General features: G+C 44.5%; 1 protein-coding gene across 1 annotated transcript in view; it reads left to right on the top strand.

The window, feature by feature from the left end:
- LOC311145660 (neurexin-3a-like) overlaps nt 1–25,386 on the top strand; it is a gene marked incomplete at both ends in the record, with an annotated part of 159,253 nt that overhangs the window by 63,955 nt on the left and 69,912 nt on the right. Inside the window, 2 exons of the mRNA XM_084181925.1 lie at nt 1,066–1,089; nt 2,382–2,543. Of these exons, the coding sequence (XP_084038051.1) occupies nt 1,066–1,089; nt 2,382–2,543 (186 nt within the window). The remainder of the gene's footprint in view (nt 1–1,065; nt 1,090–2,381; nt 2,544–25,386) is intronic.

Genomic DNA, 25,386 nt, shown 5'->3' with positions numbered 1-25,386 from the left:
TCTCTCTCTCTCTCTCTCTCTCTCTCTCTCTCTCTCTCTCTCTCTCTCTCTCTCTCTCTCTCTCTCTCTCTCTCTCTCTCTCTCTCCCCTCTTCCTCCTTCCCGTCTTATCGTGGGGGCTGGCAGGGAGAACCTCCAGCCAACCACGACGACACCTGTTTACCCCAGACTGATCTCTGTTCAGCTGTAAAATCGTCCACAAACCCACATTCTGAGATATTCTAATAGTCAAGGTCCTGTTCCCTTTCAGCTCCTCAGTAAGAGTTGATGGAGGAAGGTTTCTGGCTCTAGTCAAGGGCGCAAAAGATAGACTAGGATTTCAACTATGTAAGGAATTGTAGTAATGGTTTTCTTTAAGTTATTATAATATATTACAAATTATATTTATATTTTTTGTAAAATACATTAATGCCAAATGTTGTCTCTGACATTTCATTGGAAACGTTTTCGTATTACTACTATAGTAGTGTTTTTTTTACTTGATCTCTACTCAGCTTAGGAGAAAGCTCAAAGCTCAAACAGCTTTGTGGAAGGTGCTATATGAAATCTAGCTACTTATATTACATACAGCTAATTACGCAATCTGGGAAGGCCATATCTTTTAAAGGAGCATTATCTCATCGGAAAGTCAAGCAGCTCTTTGGAATCTAAAGCAGGTTGATGTTCTATGTAAGTATGTATGTTATGTCACCACTTCATCGAGGTCAATTCAAGGTTCATCCCTATACTTATGGAATACTCTGGATTTACAAATTGAGTTATATGCCATAGAATATTTCCCTTTTTCTCTTTTACCCTCTTTAGCTCTCTATTTATTTTCTTAATTCTTTATCTCTCTCTCTCAATCACCCTCTCTCTCTTTTCTCCCTGAGAACAAGCTTTTGTAGAAAATCAGAACTAACCACTCATGGAATGAATCATTGTCCTACTAACCGTTGCCTAACCAGCTATTGTACTAACAACACCCTAACTCTTCATCATTGTTTATTAATTTATTTCATTTAATTTTTTATTAACAACCATTCTGTTCACTATTTAATTTCCTTTCTTCCCCTTTTCCTCAAAGCAATCAGGCATTGGACACGCTATGGTAAACAAACTCCATTGTCTGGTAGATATCATTCCTATTTTCCTTTTTTTGGGGTTTGCCGTGTGCTCCTTCCTTCCTTCCGTCCCGTCTTCCTTTTTTCTTTGACTCTTCATTCTAGACACCATTGTAAAAAAATTAGGAAATGGGGTTGGTATATCTTGGCTTTCTTTATATTGGATTCCCTCCCTCTATCGTTCATGATTTGATTCTATCGTTCATCTTCCTTTTCTGCTTTTCTTTCTACAACTTCTTCCTCTCTTCCAAAGCCCTCCAGATCAAGTCTTTCTTTAGGGCTTACTGTTTGACTAAAACCTCCTTTGCATTCCCTATGTTTTGGCCGATGACTGTCGACCAAACTGCCAGAAGCTTTCCACAACTACAACTACAAAAAAAGAGGAAAGAAAAACCAAAAGTTCACCAATGGGAGCTCTGACAGTTGTTTCCAGTACACAGTGGCGCATGGCATGCCTAAACTTCTCCCTCCTTCCCTTCCATTGCTTTCCCAATAACCTGCCTAACTAACACCTAACTCACCTGCCATTCACGCTGTCATTTGTGTGTGGTGAATGTTTGTAGAAGTGGTGATTGTGATGCTACACCTCCCTTGAAAACCCCCTCTCATGGCTTTTGGTGTGGTCTGACTGTGTAGTGATTGGCCTTTGGCATGTTCCATCCAGCTGACTTAGAGGATAGACCGTGATTTGTATTAGCACCCAATTCACTCAACTCATCTTGTTATTAAGCAAAAAAACTAACTCCAACATGGCTATGATACTCATGGCTTGTTCATATGTAGAATTAGCAGAACATCCCTATTTTGCATGCTTGTCAATGTCTCAACTATCCAGATATCAACTCAAACTAAAACAAGCACAATCAATTTGTCCTTGGTGTTGTTGGCATCCTACTAACCCTACAAATCTAACCAAATGCCAAATCCCCAAAGAAACCTCATTTACTAACTTGCATCAAAGTTAAAGAAAATATACCGCTGACATATTTTCTTTATCTGCCCTGGTTGAGCGTAAGAGTTGAAGTACATGACAGAAACACAGAGGAATCCAATGACATGGTCCAGGTTTTGGGACTGGGCCACACACTTGAAGACATTACACTAGCAAGCAATACTAAGACACAATATCAAGACAAAAAACAGATAAACCTAGTCCCTGTTAGATGAACCTAGGCATAAACCTCCGCCCACACCCCCGACCCCCGTACCCTCCTTTCTCCCCCAAACCCAAGATGGTCATGAGTGGACTTTCTCCTTCTTGGTTCTTCCCGTTGTCTAGGTGACGATATCGGTTGACGGTATCCTGACGACCACGGGGTATACCCAGGAGGACTACACCATGCTGGGCTCAGATGACTTCTTCTACGTGGGTGGAAGCCCCAGCACCGCTGACCTGCCTGGGTCTCCTGTCAGCAACAACTTCATGGGCTGCCTCAAAGAGGTGACACTGCTGCAATATGTACATTTACATTAAAGTGGAACTAACAGCGTTTTAACTACTTTGCAGATATGAAACAAACAGATAATCATAATATCAGTCAAAAATATCAAATTCCCAGTTTATGCTTCAAAACCAACTTCATAAGAGGTTTTAAAAATAGGTTTTATTTGACTCAAAATGTCATGACTTACGGTAAGGCATTGTTGGGAGAATAGATGGATGCAGTTCAATGCATTCGGAAAGTACTCAGACCCCTTGACTTTTTCCAAATGTTGTTACGTTACAGCTTATTCCAAAATTGATTAAATAAATACAAATCCTCATCAATCTACACACAATACCCCATAATGACAAAGCAAAAACTGGTTTTTAGACATTTTGCAAATGTATTAAAATAAAAAAACAGAAATACCTCATTTACATAAGCATTCAGCTCGAGCTCAGGTACATCCTGTTTCCATTGATCATCCTTGAGATGTTTCTACAACTTGATTGGAGTCCACCTGTGGTAAATTCAATTGATTGGACATGATTTGAAAAGGTACACACCTGTCTATATAAGGTCCCACAGTTGACAGTGCATGTCAGAGCAAAAACCAAGCCATGAGGTCGAAGGAATTGTCCGTAGAGCTCCGAGACAAGGTTATGTTGAGGCACAGATCTGGGGGAGGGTACCAAAACATTTCTGCAGCATTGAAGGTCCCCAAGAACACAGTGGCCTCCATCATTCTTAAATGGAAGAAGTTTGGACCCACCAAGACTCTTCCTAGAGCTGGCCGCCCGGCCAAACTGAGCAATCGGGGGAGAAGGGCCTTGGTCAGGGAGGTGACCAATAACCTGGTGGTCACTCTGACAGAGCTCCAGAGTTGGTTAGCTAGCAAGACATTTTAATTGCTTTGCTAGCTAGCTAGCTAGCTATGCTGAACTTGAACGACTGTTATCCACAGTTAGCATATCTCTTAGTTGTCAACAGTGCTTGACTTGGGCAGGAGCTCACTGGAGCTGATTACCAGCACCTCAAATGTTCTACTGCTTGAGCTCCTGCACCTCTATAGAATATTAGCTCAAAAGTATTGTGGAGCTCCTGCACCTAAATATAAACAGTACCAGCACCCAAAATGAGTACTGGCACCTATTTCAGTCCAAATCAAGCACTGGCTGTCAATCAAATGTATTTGGGATCGATCAAATGTGCGGGCAGGCAGGCAAGTTCCCATTCAGTTGTCAAAACGTGGGTTGGAACAAGCATGCATTGGCAGACAAGCTGCAGAAGGACGAGCAGACTACTATTCCCCATCGTTTCAGTGCAATTTTGACGGCCAACTAGCTGAAAAAATTTGAGAGGGTTTATCTAATGTTCCCTCGTTAGATTTTAGCTTATCTCGCTCTGGCTAGCGTTAGTTGTTGATCTTGTTGTCGTAGATGTGTATAGGCAAATGAGGGAGAGATAGCCTACCTTTTAATGGTTGTTTGATCAATTGGACTGTGAAATTCCCAAATGTAAGAGGAGAAATCCATTCAGGTGTATTTTGGGGCCTTTGGCAAATGCGTTCTAATGATCTAAAGTCGCGCTGTTGCTACTGCCTGTAAACACACAGTCCAGTTCAAAGTGAATGATGGCAGGCCAGTGTGGCAAATGGCTTACTAGGACCAACTTGTCCAGTGGGTTACTTTTCAAGCTTGGGTTGAAAGTTTGGGAACCGCTACTACAGTACTGTGTGTTCGCTAAAATGTGTTGAATATCATAGGTTACTTGTAAAGAAAGTATCTTGCAATGTGTATTATGCTCTGTGGATCATATGAAATCAGGACTAAATTCAATAAAGCCCATCTGTTTTTTTTAAGAATGGAGAGATCAGAGCTTTCAGTATCTTCTGAGAGCCATCTGATCCAATTCACAGTGGTTATTCATTTTCACCCGACATAAAATTGTTGCAGGCGTATTTAATTTTGTTTTTCAATTGTTGGTAAATCATTTGATTACGGCTGCAGACGTCTAGCAGTTGCCTGGATGCAGAGGCTCAGGTGAAGTGAAGGGATGGGATTCGTTGACTATGCAGCTGGGTTTATATCTAACAGTAGAGTAGGAAGCAAAGAGACAGTCTGAAAACAGTCTGTTTGTTCCATTGGGTCTGTTCTGCTCAGAGATGTTTTGATTAAGCCAATTTTGAACAGCGCCACATTTGCCCTCTGTGCACACACACAGAAACACACACACACAGTTCCCTGGAGCTGGTGATGTCATCTTTTAGCGCTTGGCTGGAGCCGGTTGCTGCAGTGTGGCAATATGGTCCTATATCTCTCTCTGGAGCTGTTCCCTACTGGTAAACACACACAAACACACACAAACACACACACACACACACACACAAAATACACACTTTCACCCCCTGCCTAAACACATGTTCCCACACCCCCTGCCATCTCCTCTCCATCTCTCCATCAGAGCGTCATGTAGCCCAGGAGAACAGGGGAAGTGTGTAGCAGCCATATTATCTCCCTTGCCCTACTTCCTGCTCTGTGCCATGCTGGGCAGGTCTGCCCATACTGGCCCAATCACCACTGTATCACTGGGCCCACTAGCTCACCAACACCATGATACACACGTACATGTATGAACACGCATGTACTTACACAAATGTTCACACACTTTCGCTGGTCCTAGGGAAGTCATTGTTCCCTCATTGTTGATCAAAATGCATTTAGTCCCTTTTCCTTTCAGTCCATCTCCTCTCAATACATGGGTGAACGACACACGCACGGCGCTGTTGAGAATAGCAGACGTTTTACGGGCTCCTGACCAATTGTGCTATTTTGTGTCTTTTTTTGTACATAATGTTTCCGCCATCGTTTCCAATGGCTGAAAAGAGCTTCTGGACATCTGAACAGCTATCACTAACCTCGATTTGGACAAGGACTTCTACTTCAATGAGTCGGAGGCAAAAGACATACTGATTATCCCGGACCAGGCCCAAATCTCCAACACTATAGAGGCCGGCGTGCGGAATACCTGATGAGACTACGTCGAAGAGTGGATAAATCGCCTCTACACTCAGTTCTATTGGCAAACGTGCAATCACTGGATAATAAACTGGATGAGCTCCGTTCGAGACTATCCTATCAACGTGATATGAAGATCTGTAATACCCTATGTTTCTCAGAGTCGTGGCTGAACAAGGATATGGTAAATATAAATCTAGCTGTTTTTTCTATACATCGGCAGGACAGAACGGTTGCATCGGGGAAGCTCAGGGGAGGTGGTGTGTGTCTCTTTGTTAACAACAACTTGTGCGCAATCTCTAATATTAAGGAAGCCTTGAGTTTCTGCTCACCTGAGGTAGATTACCTCATGATAAGCTGTAGACCATACTGTTTACCAATGAGTTTTCATGTATGTTTTTTGTAGCTGTCTATTTACCACCACAAACTAAGACCGCACTCAATGAGCAATATAGGGCCAAACAAGAAAATGCTCACCAAGAGGTGGGGCTCCTAGTAGCCGGTGACTTTAATACAGGAAAACTGAAATCCGTTGTACATCATTTCTACCAGCATGTCACCTGTGCAACTAGAGGTGAAAATACTCTAGATCACCTTTACTCTGCACACAGAGACGCATACACAGTTCTCCCTCACCCTCCATTTGGCAAATCTGACCCATAACTTTAACTTCCTGATTCCTGCTTACAAGCAAAATCTCAAAAAGGAAGTACCAGTGACACACTCAATATGGAAGTGGTCCAATGAAGCGGATGCAGGACTGTTTCATTAGCACAGACTGGAATATGTTCCGGGATTCATCCGATGACATTGAGGAGTTTACCACATCAGTCACCGGCTTCATTAATAGGTGCATTGATGACGTCATCCCCACAGTGAAGGTACGTACATATCCCAACCAGAAGCCATGGATTAGAGGCAACATCCACACTGAGCTAAAGGCTTGAGCTGCCGCTTTCAAGGAGCGGGACACTAATCCGGATGCTTATGAGAAATCGCGGGAACGCCCTCCGACGAACCATCAAAAAGGCAAAACATCAGTACAGGACCAAGATCGAATCCTACTACACCAGCTCTGACGCTCGTCGGATGTAGCAGGGTTTGCAAACTAGCACAGATTACAAAGGGAAACCCAGTCACGAGCTGTCCAGTGACATGAGCCTACCAAATGAGCTAAATACCTTCTATACCTTCTCGCTTTGAGGCTAGCAACACTGAACCATGCATGAGAGCACAAGCTGTTGTGGACGACTCTGTGATCACGCTCTCCGTAGCCGATGTGAGTAAGACCTTTAAACAGGTTAACATTCACAAGGCCGCAGGGCCAGACGGACTACAATGACACGTACTCAGACCATGCGCTGACCAGCTGGCAAGTGTCTTCACTGACATTTACAACCTCTCCCTGACCCAGCCTGTAATACCTACATGTTTCAAGCAGACCACCATAGTCCCTGTGCCCATGAATGCCAAGGTAACCTGTCTAAATGACTGTCGCCCTGTAGCACTCACATGAAAGGCTTTGAAAGGCTGGCCTGGCTCACATCAACACCATCATCCCAGACACCCTGGACCCACTCCAATTCGCATAACGCCCCAACAGATCCACAGATGATGCAATCTCTATTGCACTCCACACTGCACTTTCCCATCTAGACAAAAGGAACACCTACGTAAGAATGCTGTACATTGACTACAGCTCAGCATTCAATGCCATAGTGCCCTCCAAGCTCATCACTAAGGTAAGGACCCTGGGATTAAATACCTCCCTCTGCAACTGGATCCTGGACTTCCTGATAGGCCAGCCCCAGTTGGTGAGGGTAGGCAACAACACATCCGCCACGCTGACCCTCAACATGGGGACCTCTCAGGAGTGTGTGCTTAGTCCCCTCCTGTACTCCCTGTTCACCCACAACTGTGTGGCCGTGCACGACTGCAACACCATCATTAAGTTTGCCGGCGACACGACGGTGGTAGGCCTGATCACCGGCGGTAATGAAACAGCCTACAGGGAGGAGGTCAGAGAACTAGCAGTGTGGTGCCAGGACAACCACCACTCCCTCAACATCAGCAAGACAAAGGAGCTGATCGTGGACTACAGGAAACAGAGGGCCGAGCACGCCCCCATCCACATCGACGAGGCTGTAGTGGAGCAGGTCGAGAGCTTCAAGTTCCTCGGTGTCCACATCACTAAGGAACTATCATGATCCACACACCAACACAGTCATGAAGAGGGCACGACAATGCCTCTTCCCCCTCAGGAGGCTGAAAAGATTTGGCATGGGCCCTCAGATCCTCAAAAAGTTATACAGCTGCAGCATTGAGAGCATCTTGACTAGCTGCATCACCACTTGGTATGGCAACTGCTTGGCATCCGATCGCAAGGCGCTACAGAGGGTAAGGCCCAGTACATCACTGGGGCCGAGCTCCCTGCCATCCAGGATCTTTATCCCTACCTATACTTACATATCTACCTCAATTATCTCGTATCCCCGCACATCGATTCGGTACTGGTACCCGTGTATATAGCCAAGTTATGGTTACTCGTGTATTTATTCCTTGTGTTATTATTTTTCTATTTTTCAGTTATTTCTAATTTGTTTCTCTCTGCATTGTTGGGAAGGGCCCGTAAGTAAGCATTTCACTATTAGTCTACACCAGTTGTTTACGAAGCATGTGACAAATACATTTGATTTGACACGCGCAAACACACGCACACACATGCAAACCCGCACGTACACAGAAACACTGCTATCCTCCACACTGCACTCCCTGCCATTAACACTAATTTGCCTGCTGGCGATGCTCTTGTCCGTGCCATCAAATGCTATTATGGATAAATGTTTTGTTACCATGGCACCAGGTAGGCCCCCACATCTCCCGCTATTCAAACACACACACACACACACACACACACACACACACACACACACACACACACACACTGAAGCGTGACTTGGTAGCTTTTGGTAGTCGATTATTGTGGACATAATATCAGTCTTTATCCTCCATAAGACATCTTTGTGGTGTTCCTATCAGAGAAACACTGACAAAGAGACAGCTACAGCAGTTCAGTTGAAATAATGTCAAATTCAATCAATAATCAGAGAATCATATGAATGTAATTTCTGAATGACAATACATTTTATTTCATAGCATAATCAATAGTTAATGTTTATTTTGTTATTTGAAACCGTTTATATTGTATTAAGTAAAATGTTTCGTTTATATAATCATATTGTAAGCTGATAAGTATAATAATAATAATAATATTGTATGAAAAGAGGTAAAACAATGTAGATGTGATTTGATTATCAATTTTTATATCTGTTACACCTGTTTAACAGTTAGTTAAGGTCTTTCCATTGTGGTTTATCAGATTACCATGTCTGTGTTACCAACGGAGTGTGATATTTGCTCTTTGGAGAGGTCTGATAACCAGTGTGATGTGGAGAAAGGTCGAGTCCTTAGATGACCATGCAGTCACCCTGTCCAAACAGCCCCAGGAAGACGTGTGTGTTTCTGCCCTCAGGTCAGATCGAGTGGAGGTTAGCTAGTCTAGCTCTGGCCAGTGGCCTGTGGCTGTCCCCATCCACACTGTCACACTTTTACACCTTGTCAACAATGCACACACACACACACACACACACACACACACACACACACAGCACAAATGCCTCACACCACTAGTTTCACTAGAAGTCTGACATACAGTACACTATATATACAAATTAGTGGTTTGGCTATTTCAGCCACACCTGTTGCTGACAGGTATATAGCATCGTGCACACAGCCATGCAATCTCCGTAGACAAACATTGGAAGTAGAATGGCCTTACTGAAGAGCTCAGTGACTTTCAACGTGGCACCGTCATAGGATGCCACCTTTCCAACAAGTCAGTTTGTCAAATTTCTGCCTTGCTAGAGCTGCCCCGGTCAACTGTAAGTGATGTTATTGTGAAGTGGAAACGTATAGGAGCAACAACAGCTCAGCCGGGAAGTGGTAGGCCACACAAGCTCACAGAACGGGACCACCGAGTGCTGAAGAGCGTAACGCCTACAAATCGTCTGTTCTCGGTTGCAACACTTACTACCGAGTTCCAAACTGCCTCTGGAAGCAACATCAGCACAAGAACTGTTCCTCTGGAAGCAACGTCAGCACAATAATTGTTTGTCGGGAGCTTCATGAAATTGATTTCCATGGCCAAGCAGCCGCACACAAGCCTAAGATCACCATGTGCAATGCCAAGCATCAACTGGAGTGCAAAGCTCGCCACCATTGGATTCTGGAGCAGTGGAAATGCATTCTCTGGAGTGATGAACCACGCTTCACCATCTGGCAGTCTGACAGACGAATTTGGGTTGGGCGGATGCCATGAGAACGCTACCTACCCCAAGGCATAGTGCCAACTGTAAAGTTTGGTGGAGGAGTAAAAATGGTCTGGGGATGTTTTTCATGGTTCGGGCTAGGCCCCTTAGTTCCAGTGAAGGGAAATCTTAACGCAACAGCATACAATGACATTCCAAATGATTCTGTTCTTCCAACTTTGTGACAACAGTTTGGGGAAGGCCCTTTCCTGTTTCAGCATGACAATGCCCCCGTGCACAAAGCGAGGTCCATACAGAAATGGTTTGTCGAGATCGGTGTGGAGGAACTTGACTGGCCTGCACAGAGCCCTGATCTCAACCCCATCGAACACCTTTGGGATGAATTGGAATGCTGACTGCGAGCCAGGCGTAATCGCCCAACATCAGTGCCCGACCTCACTAATGCTCTTGTGGCTGAAACAAGTCCCCGCAGCAATGTTCAACATCTAGTGGAAAGCCTTCCCAGAAGAGTGGAGGTTGTTATAGCAGCAAAGGGTAGACCAACTCCATATTAATGCCCATGATTTTGGAATGAGGTCTTCGACAAGCAGGTGTCCACATACTTTTGATCATGTAGTGTATGTACAGGCCTGTGTGAGAGCATGGTGCTGGAGTTTGGAAAGCACCCCACCCTGTGGAATAAAATGCACACTGCAACTGAGGAGAACAAGTATTTGATACACTGCCGATTTTGCAGGTTTTCATACTTACAAAGCATGTAGAGGTCTGTAATTTTTATCATAGGTACACTTCAACTGTGAGAGACAGAATCTAAAACGAAAATCCAGAAAATCACATTGTATGATTTTTAAGTAATTAATTTGCATTTTATTGCATGACATAAGTATTTGATCACCTACCAACCAGTAAGAATTCCGGCTCTCACAGACCTGTTAGTTTTTCTTTAAGAAGCCCTCCTGTTCTCCACTCATTACCTGTATTAACTGCACCTGTTTGAACTCGTTACCTGTATAAAAGACACCTGTCCACACACTCAATCAAACAGACTCCAACCTCTCCACAATGGCCAAGAACAGAGAGCTGTGTAAGGACATGAGGGATAAAATTGTAGACCTGCACAAGGCTGGGATGGGCTACAGGACAATAGGCAAGCAGCTTGGTAAGAAGGCAACAACTGTTGGCGCAATTATTAGAAAATGGAAGAAGTTCAAGATGACGGTCAATCATCCTCGGTCTGGGGCTCCATGCAAGATCTCACCTCGTGGGGCATCAATGATCATGAGGAAGGTGAGGGATCAGCCCAGAACTACACGGCAGGACCTGGTCAATGACCTGAAGAGAGCTGGGACCACAGTCTCAAAGAAAACCATTAGTAACACACTACGCCATCATGGATTAAAATCCTGCAGCGCACGCAAGGTCCCCCTGCTCAAGCCAGCGCATGTCCAGGCCCGTCTGAAGTTTTCCAATGACCATCTGGATGATCCAGAGGAGGAATGGGAGAAGGTCATGTGGTCTGATGAGACAAAAATATAGCTTTTTGGTCTAAACTCTACTCGCCGTGTTTGGAGGAAGAAAAAGGATGAGTACAACCCCAAGAACACCATCCCAACCGTGAACCATGGAGGTGGAAACATCATTCTTTGGGGATGCTTTTCTGCAAAGGGGACAGGACGATTGCACCGTATTGAGGGGAGGATGGATGGGGCCAGGTATCGAGAGATCTTGGCCAACAGCCTCCTTCCCTCAGTAAGAGCATTGAAGATGGGTCGTGGCTGGGTCTTCCAGCATGACCACGACCCGAAACACACAGCCAGGGCAACTAAGGAGTGGCTCCGTAAGAAGCATCTCAAGGTCCTGGAGTGGCCTAGCCAGTCTCCAGACCTGAACCCAATAGAAAATCTTTTGAGGGAGCTGAAAGTCCGTATTGCCCAGCGACAGCCCCGAAACCTGAAGGTCTGTATGGAGGAGTGGGTCAAAATCCCTGCTGCAGTGTGTGCAAACCTGGTCAAGACCTACAGGAAACGTATGATCTCTGTAATTGCAAACAAAGGTTTCTGTACCAAATATTAAGTTCTGCTTTTCTGATGTATCAAATACTTATGTCATGCAATAAAATGCACATTAATTACTTAAAAATCATACAATGTGATTTTCTGGATTTTTGTTTTAGATTCCGTCTCTCACAGTTGAAGTGTACCTATGATAAAAATGACAGACCTCTACATGCTTTGTAAGTAGGAAAACCTGCAAAATCGGCAGTGTATCAAATACTTGTTCTCCCCAATGTATATATGTATATATACAGTGGGGGAAAAAAGTATTTAGTCAGCCACCAATTGTGCAAGTTCTCCCACTTAAAAAGATGAGAGAGGCCTGTAATTTTCATCATATGTACACGTCAACTATGACAGACAAATTGAGAGAAAACCCCCCCAGAAAATCACATTGTAGGATTTTTTATGAATTTATTTGCAAATTATGGTGGAAAATAAGTATTTGGTCACCTACAAACAAGCAAGATTTCTGGCTCTCACAGACCTGTAACTTCTTCTTTAAGAGGCTCCTCTGTCCTCCACTCGTTACCTGTATTAATGGCACCTGTTTGAACTTGTTATCAGTATAAAAGACACCTGTCCACAACCTCAAACAGTCACACTACAAACTCCACTATGGCCAAGACCAAAGAGCTGTCAAAGGACACCAGAAACAAAATTGTAGACCTGCACCAGGCTGGGAAGACTGAATCTGCAATAGGTAAGCAGCTTGGTTTGAAGAAATCAACTGTGGGAGCAATTATTAGGAAATGGAAGACATACAAGACCACTGATAATCTCCCTCGATCTGGGGCTCCACGCAAGATCTCACCCCGTGGGGTCAAAATGATCACAAGAACGGTGAGCAAAAATCCCAGAACCACACAGGGGGACCTAGTGAATGACCTGCAGAGAGCTGGGACCAAAGTAACAAAGCCTACCATCAGTAACACACTACGCCGCCAGGGACTCAAATCCTGCAGTGCCAGACGTGTCCTCCTGCTTAAGCCAGTACATGTCCAGGCCCATCTGAAGTTTGCTAGAGTGCATTTGGATGATCCAGAAGAGGATTGGGAGAATGTCATATGGTCAGATGAAACCAAAATATAACTTTTTGGTAAAAACTCAACTCGTCGTGTTTGGAGGACAATGAATGCTGAGTTGCATCCAAAGAACACCATACCTACTGTGAATCATTGGGGTGGAAACATCATGCTTTGGGGCTGTTTTTTTGCAAAGGGACCAGGACGACTGATCCGTGTAAAGGAAAGAATGAATGGGGCCATGTATCGTGAGATTTTGAGTGAAAACCTCCTTCCATCAGCAAGGGCATTGAAGATGAAACGTGGCTGGGTCTTTCAGCATGACAATGATCCCAAACACACCGCCCGGGCAACGAAGGAGTGGCTTCGTAAGAAGCATTTCAAGGTCCTGGAGTGGCCTAGCCAGTCTCCAGATCTCAACCCCATAGAAAATCTTTGGAGGGAGTTGAAAGTCCGTGTTGCCCAGCGACAGCCCCAAAACATCACTGCTCTAGAGGAGATCTGCATGGAGGAATGTGCCAAAATACCAGCAACATTGTGTGAAAACCTTGTGAAGACTTACAGAAACTTTTGACCTGTGTCATTGCCAACAAAGGGTATATAACAAAGTATTGAGAAACTTTTGTTATTGACCAAATACTTATTTTCCACCATAATCTGCAAATAAATTCATAAAAAATCCTACAATGTGATTTTCTGGATTTTTTTTCTTCTCATTTTGTCTGTCATAGTTGACGTGTACCTATGATGAAAATTACAGGCCTCTCTCATCTTTTTAAGTGGGAGAACTTGCACAATTGGTGGCTGACTAAATACTTTTTTTCCCCACTGTATATATATATATATATATACACACATACACACACATACATATCCTATAAAAAAATATATATTCCCCTTTATTACTTTCCAACCCCGCCACCCTTTCCCTACGTGGAGTAAACTAATGAACAACATTTACATTTACATTTTAGTCATTTAGCAGACGCTCTTATCCAGAGCGACTTACAGGAGCAATTAGGGTTAAGTGCCTTGCTCAAGGGCACATTTACGTCATTTAGCAGACGCTCTAGTCCAGAGCGACTCACAAATTGATGCATTCACCCTATAGCCAGTGGGATAACCACTTTACAATTTTTTTTTGGGGGGGGTGGGGGGGGTAGAAGGATTACTTTATCCTATCCCAGGTATTCCTTAAAGAGGTGTGGTTTCAAATGTCTCCGGAAGGTGGTGAGCGACTCCGCTGTGTGTGTGTGGGGGGGGGGGGGGGGGGGGGGGTAGAAGGATTGCTTTATCCTATCCCAGGTATTCCTTAAAGAGGTGGGGTTTCAAATGTCTCCGGAAGGTGGTGAGTGACTCCGCTGTCCTGGCGTCGTGAGGGAGCTTGTTCCACCATTGGGGTGCCAGAGCAGCGAACAGTTTTGACTGGGCTGAGCGGGAACTATGCTTCCGCAGAGGAAGGGGAGCCAGCAGGCCAGAGGTGGATGAACGCAATGCCCTCGTTTGGGTGTAGGTCTGATCAGAGCCCGAAGGTACAGAGGTGCCGTTCCCCTCGCTGCTCCAAAGGCAAGCACCATGGTCTTGTAACGGATGCGAGCTTCAACTGGAAGCCAGTGGAGTGTGCGGAGGAGGGGGGTGACGTGAGAGAACTTGGGAAGGTTGAACACCAGACGGGCTGCGGCATTCTGGATGAGTTGTAGGGGTTTAATGGCACATGCAGGGAGGCCAGCCAACAGCGAGTTGCAGTAATCCAGACGGGAGATGACAAGTGCCTGGATTAGGACCTGTGCCGCTTCCTGTGTAAGGCAGGGTCGTACTCTCCGAATGTTGTAGAGCATGAACCTGCAGGAGCGGGTCACCGCCTTGATGTTAGCGGAGAACGACAGGGTGTTGTCCAGGGTCACGCCAAGGCTCTTCGCACTCTGGGAGGAGGACACAACGGAGTTGTCAACCGTGATGGCGAGATCATGGAACGGGCAGTCCTTCCCCGGGAGGAAGAGCAGCTCCGTCTTGCCAGGGTTCAGCTTGAGGTGGTGATCCGTCATCCATACTGATATGTCTGCCAGACATGCAGAGATGCGATTCGCCACCTGGTTATCAGAAGGGGGAAAGGAGAAGATTAGTTGTGTATCGTCAGCGTAGCAATGATAGGAGAGGCCGTGTGAGGATATGACAGAGCCAAGTGACTTGGTGTATAGGGAGAAAAGGAGAGGGCCTAGAACTGAGCCCTGGGGGACACCAGTGGTGAGAGCACGTGGTGCGGAGACAGCTTCTCGCCACGCCACTTGGTAGGAGCGACCGGTCAGGTAGGACGCAATCCAGGAGTGAGCCGCGCCGGAGATGCCCAGCTCGGAGAGGGTGGAGAGGAGGATCTGATGGTTCACAGTATCAAAGGCAGCAGACAGGTCTAGAAGGACAAGAGCAGAGGAGAGAGAGTTAGCTTTAGCAGTGCGGAGAGCCTCCGTGACACAGAGAAGAGCAGTCTCAGTTGAATGACCAGTCCTGAAACCTGATTGGTTTGGATCAAGAAGGTCATTCTGAGAGAGATAGCAAGAGAGTTGGCTAAAGACGGCACGCTCAATAGTTTTGGAAAGAAAAGAAAGAAGGGATACTGGTCTGTAGTTGTTGACATCAGTGGGGTCGAGTGTTGGTTTTTTGAGAAGGGGAGCAACTCTCGCTCTCTTGAAGACGGAAGGGACATGGCCAGCGGTCAAGGATGAGTTGATCAGCGAGGTGAGGTAGGGGAGAAGGTCACCGGAGATGGTCTGGAGAAGAGAGGAGGGGATGGGGTCAAGCGGGCAGGTTGTTGGGCGGCCTGCAGTCACAAGTCGCAGGATTTTATCTGGAGAGAGAGGGGAGAAAGAAGTCAAAGCATAGGGTAGGGCAGTGTGAGCAGGACCAGCAGTGTCATTAGACTTAACAAACGAGGATCGGATGTCGTCAACCTTCTTTTCAAAGTGGTTGACGAAGTCATCCACAGAGAGAGAGGAGGGGGGGGGGGGGGGGGGATTCAGGAGGGAGGAAAATGTGGCAAAGAGCTTCCTAGGGTTAGAGGCAGATGCTTGGAATTTAGAGTGGTAGAAGGTGGCCTTAGCAGCAGAAACAGATGAAGAAAATGTAGAGAGGAGGGAGTGAAAAGATGCCAGGTCGGCAGGGAGTTTAGTTTTCTTCCATTTCCGCTCCGCTGCCCGGACCTCTGTTCTGTGAGCTCGCAATGAGTCATCAAGCCACGGAGCTGGAGGGGAGGACCGAGCCGGCCGGGAGGATAGGGGACACAGAGAGTCAAAGGATGCAGAAAGGGAGGAGAGGAGGGTTGAGGAGGCAGAATCAGGAGATTGGAGGGAGAAGGATTGAGCAGAGGGAAGAGATGATAGGATGGAAGAGGAGAGAGTAGTGGGAGAGAGAGAGCGAAGGTTGCGGCGGCGCATTACCATCTGTGTAGGGGCAGAGTGAGTAGTGTGGGAGGAGAGCGAGAGAGAAAAGGAAACAAAGTAGTGGTCGGAGACATGGAGGGGAGTTGCAGTGAGATTAGTAGAGGAGCAGCATCTAGTGAAGATGAGGTCAAGCGTATTGCCTGCCTTGTGAGTAGGGGGGGACGGTGAGAGGGTGAGGTCAAAAGAGGAGAGGAGTGGAAAGAAGGAGGCAGAGAGAAATGAGTCAAATGTGGACATAGGGAGGTTGAAATCCCCCAAAACTGTGAGGGGTGAGCCATCCTCAGGAAAGGAACTTATCAAGGCGTCAAGCTCATTGATGAACTCTCCAAGGGAACCTGGAGGGCGATAGATGACAAGGATATTAAGCTTAAATGGGCTAGTGACTGTGACAGCATGGAATTCAAATGAGGAGATAGACAGATGGGTTAGGGGAAAAATTGAGAATGTCCACTTGGGAGAGATGAGGATTCCTGTACCACCACCCCTCTGACCAGATGCTCTCGGGGTATGCGAGAACACATGGTCAGACGAGGAGAGAGCAGTAGGAGTAGCAGTGTTTTCAGTGGTAATCCATGTTTCCGTCAGCGCCAGGAAGTCGAGGGACTGGAGGTTGGCATAGGCTGGGATGAAGTCAGCTTTGTTGGCAGCAGAACGGCAGTTCCAGAGGCTGCCTGAGACCTGGAACTCCAGGTGTGGGGTGCGTGCAGGGACCACCAGGTTAGAGAGGCAGCAGCCACGCGGTGTGGTGCGTTTGTGTAGCCTGTGCAGAGAGGAGAGAACAGGGATAGGCAGAGGCATAGTTGACAGGCTGTAGCAAATGGCTACAAAAATGCAGAGGAGATCGGAATGAAATGAGCTAAGCATCTGGGAGAGGAGAGAGCAGGGCCTCCCTCACCAAAAACTTCTACCTCAGAAACTAAAATTGTTTCACTGAACCACCCGAACAAAAACTCTCCCAACTTCCACCTTTAGAAATCAGAATTGTTGTGAACCACAGCGGTTCAATGTTTAAAGGAATAGACTCAACCCACTTTATTCAGCTAGCTAACTATGACACCATAGCTAACTAGCATGATAGCATCCAATAACAATAACACACAGTTTAGCACCAACACTTGGTCACAACAAACCACCAATAGTGTGTTAACTAGCTAACTAGCATGCTAGCATCCAGTAACACACAGTTTAGCACCAATACTTGGTCACAACAAACCACCAATAGTGTGTTAACACACTAAACAGATCATTCGTGTCTATGTCAAGTTCCTTTCATGACGCAGCAATGATTAAACGTTGGCTAGCTAGGACAAGTATATTGTATTTAGCTACTACAGTACAGTTAGCTGGTCGTGTTGGGTAGCTAGCAATGGCCACTGTGTTGACTTTGTTTGAAGAACGGCTAGCTAGCTAGCTTCGTGCTACACCCGGCACACAATGGCTACTGTGTTGACTCTGACTCTGTTCGAAAAACGGCTAGTTAGCTCGCTTCGTGCTACAGCCGGCACGGCCGAAGACACTGCCAACCTACAGTAACTACCCACAACAACCCACGATGCCTAGCTATGACGCCATAGCTAACTAGCATGCTAGCATCCATTAACACACAGTTTAGCACCAATACTTGGTTACAACAAACTGCCAAGAGTGTGTTAACACACTAAACAGATAATTCATGTCCGTGTCTAGTTCCTTTCATAACGCATAACGCAGCAAAAATTAAACGTTGGCTAGCAGCACATTAACATTGGAAACAGCTCTCCACCGTTGCTAAACGTTACCAGTAGCTACCCGCTAGCTAGCTAGCCTCGTGCTTCGATACTAACCTACAATAATTACCTACGGAAACCTACAATAACAACAATACTAACCTACAATAACTACAATACCTAACTACAACTAACTACCTACCTACGATCTAATACATGGTTTAAGCTTTACTCAACACCATATGAGAAGCTTACCTCCTGCTAGAGAAAACCACAACCTCTCCCGATGGCTCTCATGTTCCAAATGCTTAGGCCTCTACTTCCAGCTTATACTTACTATCTACATTTTATGGACATAGTCAATTTCACAATAATTATATTTTGTTTCCTTTTTCTCCTGAACTTCTTCTACTCTCAACCTCTCCGATCATTTTCATGATGTCCATCCGGTTTGCTTCTATATGCCATATCTTTCTAACTGTGCTCTTTCACAAAAGCTCCCAACCTACAACCTATATACTTATTATGGACACCGTATGCTTACATTATTAGTTATCTTGTTATTATTTGTTGTTAGTTGTTATTAGTCCCATCCTTCAATTCCATTCAACACCTCCCATCTATCTCTTAACACCATCCATATATGATTTCTATTTGCCATATATATTTAAACTGAACTGTGATGTCTTACAAAAGTTCTGAACCTTTCCATTCTCATTGTTTCTACAGATTGTGAATTGAAACATATTTTTTTTGCTAAAAGTAGTATTATATTATTGATCGATTGACTGACTTTTCAGATCACCCAGTAATGCTATCTGCAAGGTTAGCTCCAGGTAAATATTGCAATCTTTTAGCCATTCCTAGACTTGTGTCCAAAAACAAGCTACAAATGGACAGTACCAAAACAAATGATCTAATGATTCTGTCTCTTCGCAGCAAAATCTGCAGCGGTGGGAAGATTGTATCCCCCATATAAATAACATTCTAGTGGTAGCAAGAATTTTATATAATAATTTAAATTTAAAGATTCTAAGTTTTGAATCCGGTGTCTTTTTGCGTATCAGTTCATAAACACTATGCCATGGGATCAGTACGTCAAAAATCTCTTTCCAACTATTTTGCAATCTATATGGGACGGCTGTCAATCCTTTGGTCCTTAAATGAAACTGATATACTTTTTTATTTATCACAGTTTTCCTTAACCAATTATGTTCTTTAATGCAAGGCCGACATACAAGTTCCTTACTTTCTCCCCTCCTCTGCTAAACAGCGGAACCGCTCTATCGCGGCCTCCTGCTGCCTCGTCGTCCACGGCGTGAGCCCCCACCTACATTTTTTTGGGGATTGTCTCTCCCCCGTGATCATGGCCTCCATCCCTCTTGCCAGACTCTCGCTCATCTCCTCCCAAGTCCATCCTCTCTCCTCGTCACGCTGCTTGATCCAGGATTGGTGGGATCTTCTGTCACGATCGTTTACGGACGAGACGGACCAAGGCGCAGCGTGATATGCATTCTTGTTTATTTAATGAGTAAATGCACAACCAAAACAACAATGAAACGTGAAGTCCAAGGTAGACAAATAACATACCTCACACGGAACAAGATCCCACAACCCACTAGTGCCAACAGGCTACCTAAGTATGGACCCCAATCAGAGACAACGAGCTACAGCTGCCTCTGATTGGGAACCACCCTGGCCAACATAGATCTAAACGATCTAGAAACTAAACATAGAAAACACAACATAGAAACTACACACCCTGGCTCAACATTTAAGAGTCCCCAGAGCCAGGGCGTGACAGAGTTTAACCACAATATTTGATGCATTATTTGTTCTGTCGTTTCTGGAGGATTAAATTGAAATTGCAACCAACTTTCTATGGCTTGTTTTAGAAATATTGATATTTGGGAGATAATGTCCTTTTCAAATAACTGAAAGTGAGTGGTTGTAATCTGAATAAAGGGAAAAAGGCCATTCTTGAACATTGGGTGAGACAATCTTACTAATTTGCTAGAGAACCAGTTCAGATTTAAGTATAACTTTTGTATGACTAAAGCTTTTAGTGATAGGTCTAATTCTTTAATATTTAATCATTTCTGTCCTCCGAATTCATATTCATTATATAAATAGGCCTGTTTAATTTTGTCTGGCTTGCCGTTCCAAATAAAATTAAATATTTTTTTCTCATATAATTTAAAAAACTGTTCGCTAGGCGTAGGCAAGACCATAAGCAAATAGGTAAACTGGGATAATACTAAAGAGTTAATCAGGGTGATTTTTCCACAAATTGACAGGTATTTACCTTTCCATGGTAGCAAGATCTTATCTATTTTTGCTAACTTTCTATTAAAATGTATTGGAGTGAGATCATTTATTTCATTTGGGATATGTATTTCCGAGTATATCCACATCACCATCAGACCATTTTATTGGTAAACTACAGTGGGGAAAAAAAGTATTTAGTCAGCCACCAATTGTGCAAGTTCTCCCACTTAAAAAGATGAGAGAGAACTGTAATTTTCATCATAGGTACACGTCAACTATGAAAGACAAAATGAGAATTTCTTTCCAGAAAACCACATTGTAGGATTTTTTATGAATTTATTTGCAAATTATGGTGGAAAATAAGTATTTGGTCAATAACAAAAGTTTCTCAATACTTTGTTATACACCCTTTGTTGGCAATGACACAGGTCAAACGTTTTCTGTAAGTCATCACAAGGTTTTCACACAATGTTGCTGGTATTTTGGCCCATTCCTCCATGCAGATCTCCTCTAGAGCAGTGATGTTTTGGGGCTGTCGCTGGGCAACACAGACTTTCAACTCCCTCCAAAGATGTTCTATGGGGTTGAGATCTGGAGACTGGCTAGGCCACTCCAGGACCTTGAAATGCTTCTTACGAAGCCACTCATTCGTTGCCCGGGCGGTGTGTTTGGGATCATTGTCATGCTGAAAGACCCAGCCACGTTTAATCTTCAATGCCCTTGCTGATGGAAGGAGGTTTTCACTCAAAATCTCACGATAAATGGCCCCATTCATTCTTTCCTTTACACGGATCAGTCGTCCTGGTCCCTTTGCAGAAAAACAGCCCCAAAGCATGATGTTTCCACCCCCATGCTTCACAGTAGGTATGGTGTTCTTTGGATGCAACTCAGCATTCTTTGTCCTCCAAACACGACGAGTTGAGTTTTTACCAAAAAGTTCTATTTTGGTTTCATCTGACCATATGACATTCTCCCAATCCTCTTCTGGATCATCCAAATGCACTCTAGCAAACTTCAGACGGGCCTGGACATGTACTGGCTTAAGCAGGGGGACACGTCTGGCACTGCAGGATTTGAGTCCCTGGCAGCGTAGTGTGTTACTGATGGTAGGCTTTGTTACTTTGGTCCCAGCTCTCTGCAGGTCATTCACTAGGTCCCCCCGTGTGGTTCTGGGATTTTTGCTCACCGTTCTTGTGATCATTTTGACCCCACGGGGTGAGATCTTGCGTGGAGCCCCAGATCGAGGGAGATTATCAGTGGTCTTGTATGTCTTCCATTTCCTAATAATTGCTCCCACAGTTGATTTCTTCAAACCAAGCTGCTTACCTATTGCAGATTCAGTCTTCCCAGCCTGGTGCAGGTCTACAATTTTGTTTCTGGTGTCCTTTGACAGCTCTTTGGTCTTGGCCATAGTGGAGTTTGTAGTGTGACTGTTTGAGGTTGTGGACAGGTGTCTTTTATACTGATAACAAGTTCAAACAGGTGCCATTAATACAGGTAACGAGTGGAGGAAAGAGGAGCCTATTAAAGAAGAAGTTACAGGTCTGTGAGAGCCAGAAATCTTGCTTGTTTGTAGGTGACCAAATACTTATTTTCCACCATAATTTGCAAATAAATTCATTAAAAATCCTACAATGTGATTTTCTGGATTTTCTTTTCTCAATTTGTCTGTCATAGTTGACGTGTACCTATGATGAAAATTACAGGCCTCTCTCATCTTTTTAAGTGGGAGAACTTGCACAATTGGTGGCTGACTAAATACTTTTTCCCCCACTGCACATGGTAATGTAAATTTTTAAGTTTTTAGTGATCCAATACGTAATATAGTACATTTGTCATAATTTGGTTGTAATCCAGAGAGGTCAGAAAATGTATCTAGATCCTCTATGAGGCTGTGGAGGGATTTTAGTTGTGGATTTAAAAGAAAACATGAATCATCAGCGTACAATGACGCCTTTGTTTTTAAGCCCTGGATTTCTAATCCCCTGATATTATTGTTGGATCTGATTTTAATAGCTAACATCTCGATGGCCACAATAAATAGATATGCCGATAGTTGACAACCTTGTTTCACTCCTCTTGACAGTTTAACACTTTCGGAGAAATAGCCATTATTTACTATTTTACACCTAGGGTTACTATACATGATTTTGACCCATTTCATAAGAGATTCTCCAAAATAGAAATGCTCCAGGCATTTATATATAAACCCCAGTCGTACTTTATCAAATGCCTTTTCAAAGTCTGCAATGAATAGCAGGCCTGGTTTCCCAGATTTTCCATAGTGTTCTATTGTTTCCAATACTTGCCTTATATTATCTCCAATGTATCTTCCATGTAAAAAACCTGTCTGATTAGAATGAATAATATCCGACAATACCTTTTTAATTCTATGCGCTATACATTTTGATAGAATTTTTGCATCACAACACTGAAGTGTAAGGGGCCTCCAATTTTTTTAATTGGATCTTTATATTTTCCACGTGTATCCTGTTTCAGTAACGAGATCAGACCTATCTGCTGTTTTTTGTTTACCATCAGTTCCTGTTTTTATCCAAACACACACTGTGGGAGATTGGTATACACCCATAACATGTGAGAGATTGGCATACAACCACTAGTAGTATTGCTTTTGTAGTTGTGTCTGCTAGGTTGTGACCGTATTAGTATAACAAGAACTCTCACTAACATTACTGACACAGGGTGACACAACCCTCATTACCCCCCCTCCACACACACACACACTCCAGCTACCATCCCTACCCTCCAGTCTCAATGTCTATGCAAATCACTCCTCTTATGCCATGGGCTAGCACCATCCTTGAGCAGTGAGTGGTCTGGTCACACAGACAGAACACACACACAGTGTGCCCCCATACACACGTACACACATACACACACAGCATGCCAGGGGGGTGTTTCATCCTTGAGTGGTGTGTGTGTGTCGGTGGTGGTCTGTGCACAGTGGGGACCCGGGGCCATTAATTCCTGGAGATCGGTGGGCAGGGCCGGCAGGCAGAGATTTATGGGAGAGGCAGACAGCTGTGGATGATTAATGTATGTGTCATCAAGGGCCCCACTCAGCCCAGACGCATACAAACACACACACCAATGCAGGGGCCAGGAGCACGATATGGTGTGTGTGTGTGTGTGATTGTGTTTGAGGGCCAGAAGAGGGCCAGAGGAGAATGGAGTCCTTTTGGAAATATGGAGGCAGTGCCTTAGAATACACACATACACACACGATTGCTTTAGTATCCTTGTGGGGACCAAACAATTGATTCCCATTCAAAATCCTATTTTCCCTAAACCTAACCCTAATCCTTAACCTAACCCTAACCTTAACCCCTAACCCTAAATCTAACCTTAACACCTAACCATAACCCTAAACCTATCCCCTAATTCTAACCCTAACCCTAATTGTAACCCTAAACTTAACCCATAAGCCTAAAATAGCCTTTTTCCTTGTGGGGACCAACTTTTCCTTGTTTTACTATCCTTGTGAGGACTTCTGATAGTAAAACCCAAAAAAAAAACACACACATGCCCCTGTTAGTAAAGCTGTAATATGAATACTGTGAGTTGTATGGAGATGTTTGGCCTTGGTTATACCCCTGTGTCATTTCTCACACAGCCAGACAGTGTGTTGATGTCCGTCTCTCTCTCTGTCAGTCAGAGAGAGAGACGGACAGTTGTGTTTGTGTCACCCCCCATCCCACACACACACACACACACACACACACACACGCCTCTGAATCAGTCGTGTGGGCATACCTACAGTATGTCACACAGACGATTTTGAATAGACAGAAGCTCAGTCTGTGTTTGTGCCTTCTGTCTCGGCACAAATCAGAGACCACTCACTTACTATCAGTTTGATTCACTTCTAATGCTTTATTCAGCTGGGAAACCTGCCCTCTGCATCTGTACTACCCTGATAAAACACCTACCGTGTGGTGAGACCGGCGAGACGTGTTACTATATTGTTTGTAGATGCCTTGCTAAAAGTGACTTGTCATCTTGTCAAGGTTTTCCCTCCGCGAGCTGATCGTTATTTGTATCCAACAGTAATATATTCAGCATTTTATCAGGAGGCAATTGGAGGAATGGGATTATTAATGTGTAGCTATTGTACTGGTAAAATCAACTGGTCCCCAAGTGCAGGTAGCCTATTGTGCTGCGGCTCAGTTTCAAATGTGCCTGAACAGATTGTCTCATAGTAATTTCTCTCTGTCAACCTCTGTAATCAGTCATACAGACGGGTCGGATGTTAGAATATGAAAGATTGTAGGGAAGGGTAGTGCTACTGTGTATCATATTGCATAAATCTCAAATATTTCCGTGTGAGACAGGTGGTACCAAAAGAGAAAGCAGTCTAAGGAGAATACTAAAACAGAGGATCCTTGTGTTTTTAATAATACATTCAGAGAAGTTACCAAGACAGACAAACAGACAGAGAGAGAGAAAGAGAGACAGACAGAGAAAGAGTGAGAGAGGGGAGTTGAAATGTCACCGGGCACTGCCTGACGCCTCATCACCGGCTCGGCAGGAATTAGCTAGCTGACATTTTACGTAGACGTCCGCCACCACTCCAGATGACAACGTCGCCTGGCGACCAAATTGCAAAGTGTCACTTTGTGTCAGACACAGGGAGATGTCTGAGTGTCTCACGGCTTGTGATGTCTGGAAATTACAGAGAAGCCGGCGGTTGAAACTTGATTTAGATAATGAAAAATGCTTCAGGTCGACGTGACAATGCGGATAAACGACGACAAATGACAGTGATAATATCACAAATAATGATAATCACTGTCCAATCAGTGCGGGGGGATTTGCAGTGCTCTAGCTGGGGATCTTCAAGGTCGCAGTGAGAGGGCCGCGGGTGACAGCTACAGATATCTGACTGAAAGGGATTTAGAGGGAAGCATATGTTGGTTGTTTAGTCTGGGGACTTCAGGGGACAATTTGATAGATTTATTGTTTGTATCTGTATTCTGTGTTGTGATTTGTAGCACAGTTTGTGTATTA

This window comes from Coregonus lavaretus (genome assembly GCF_964263955.1).
Source record: "Coregonus lavaretus genome assembly, chromosome: 18".
Taxonomy (NCBI): Eukaryota; Metazoa; Chordata; class Actinopteri; order Salmoniformes; family Salmonidae; genus Coregonus; species Coregonus lavaretus.
The sequence above is the reverse complement of the archived record's forward strand: the minus strand, read 5'-3'. Positions and strand labels throughout refer to the sequence as shown.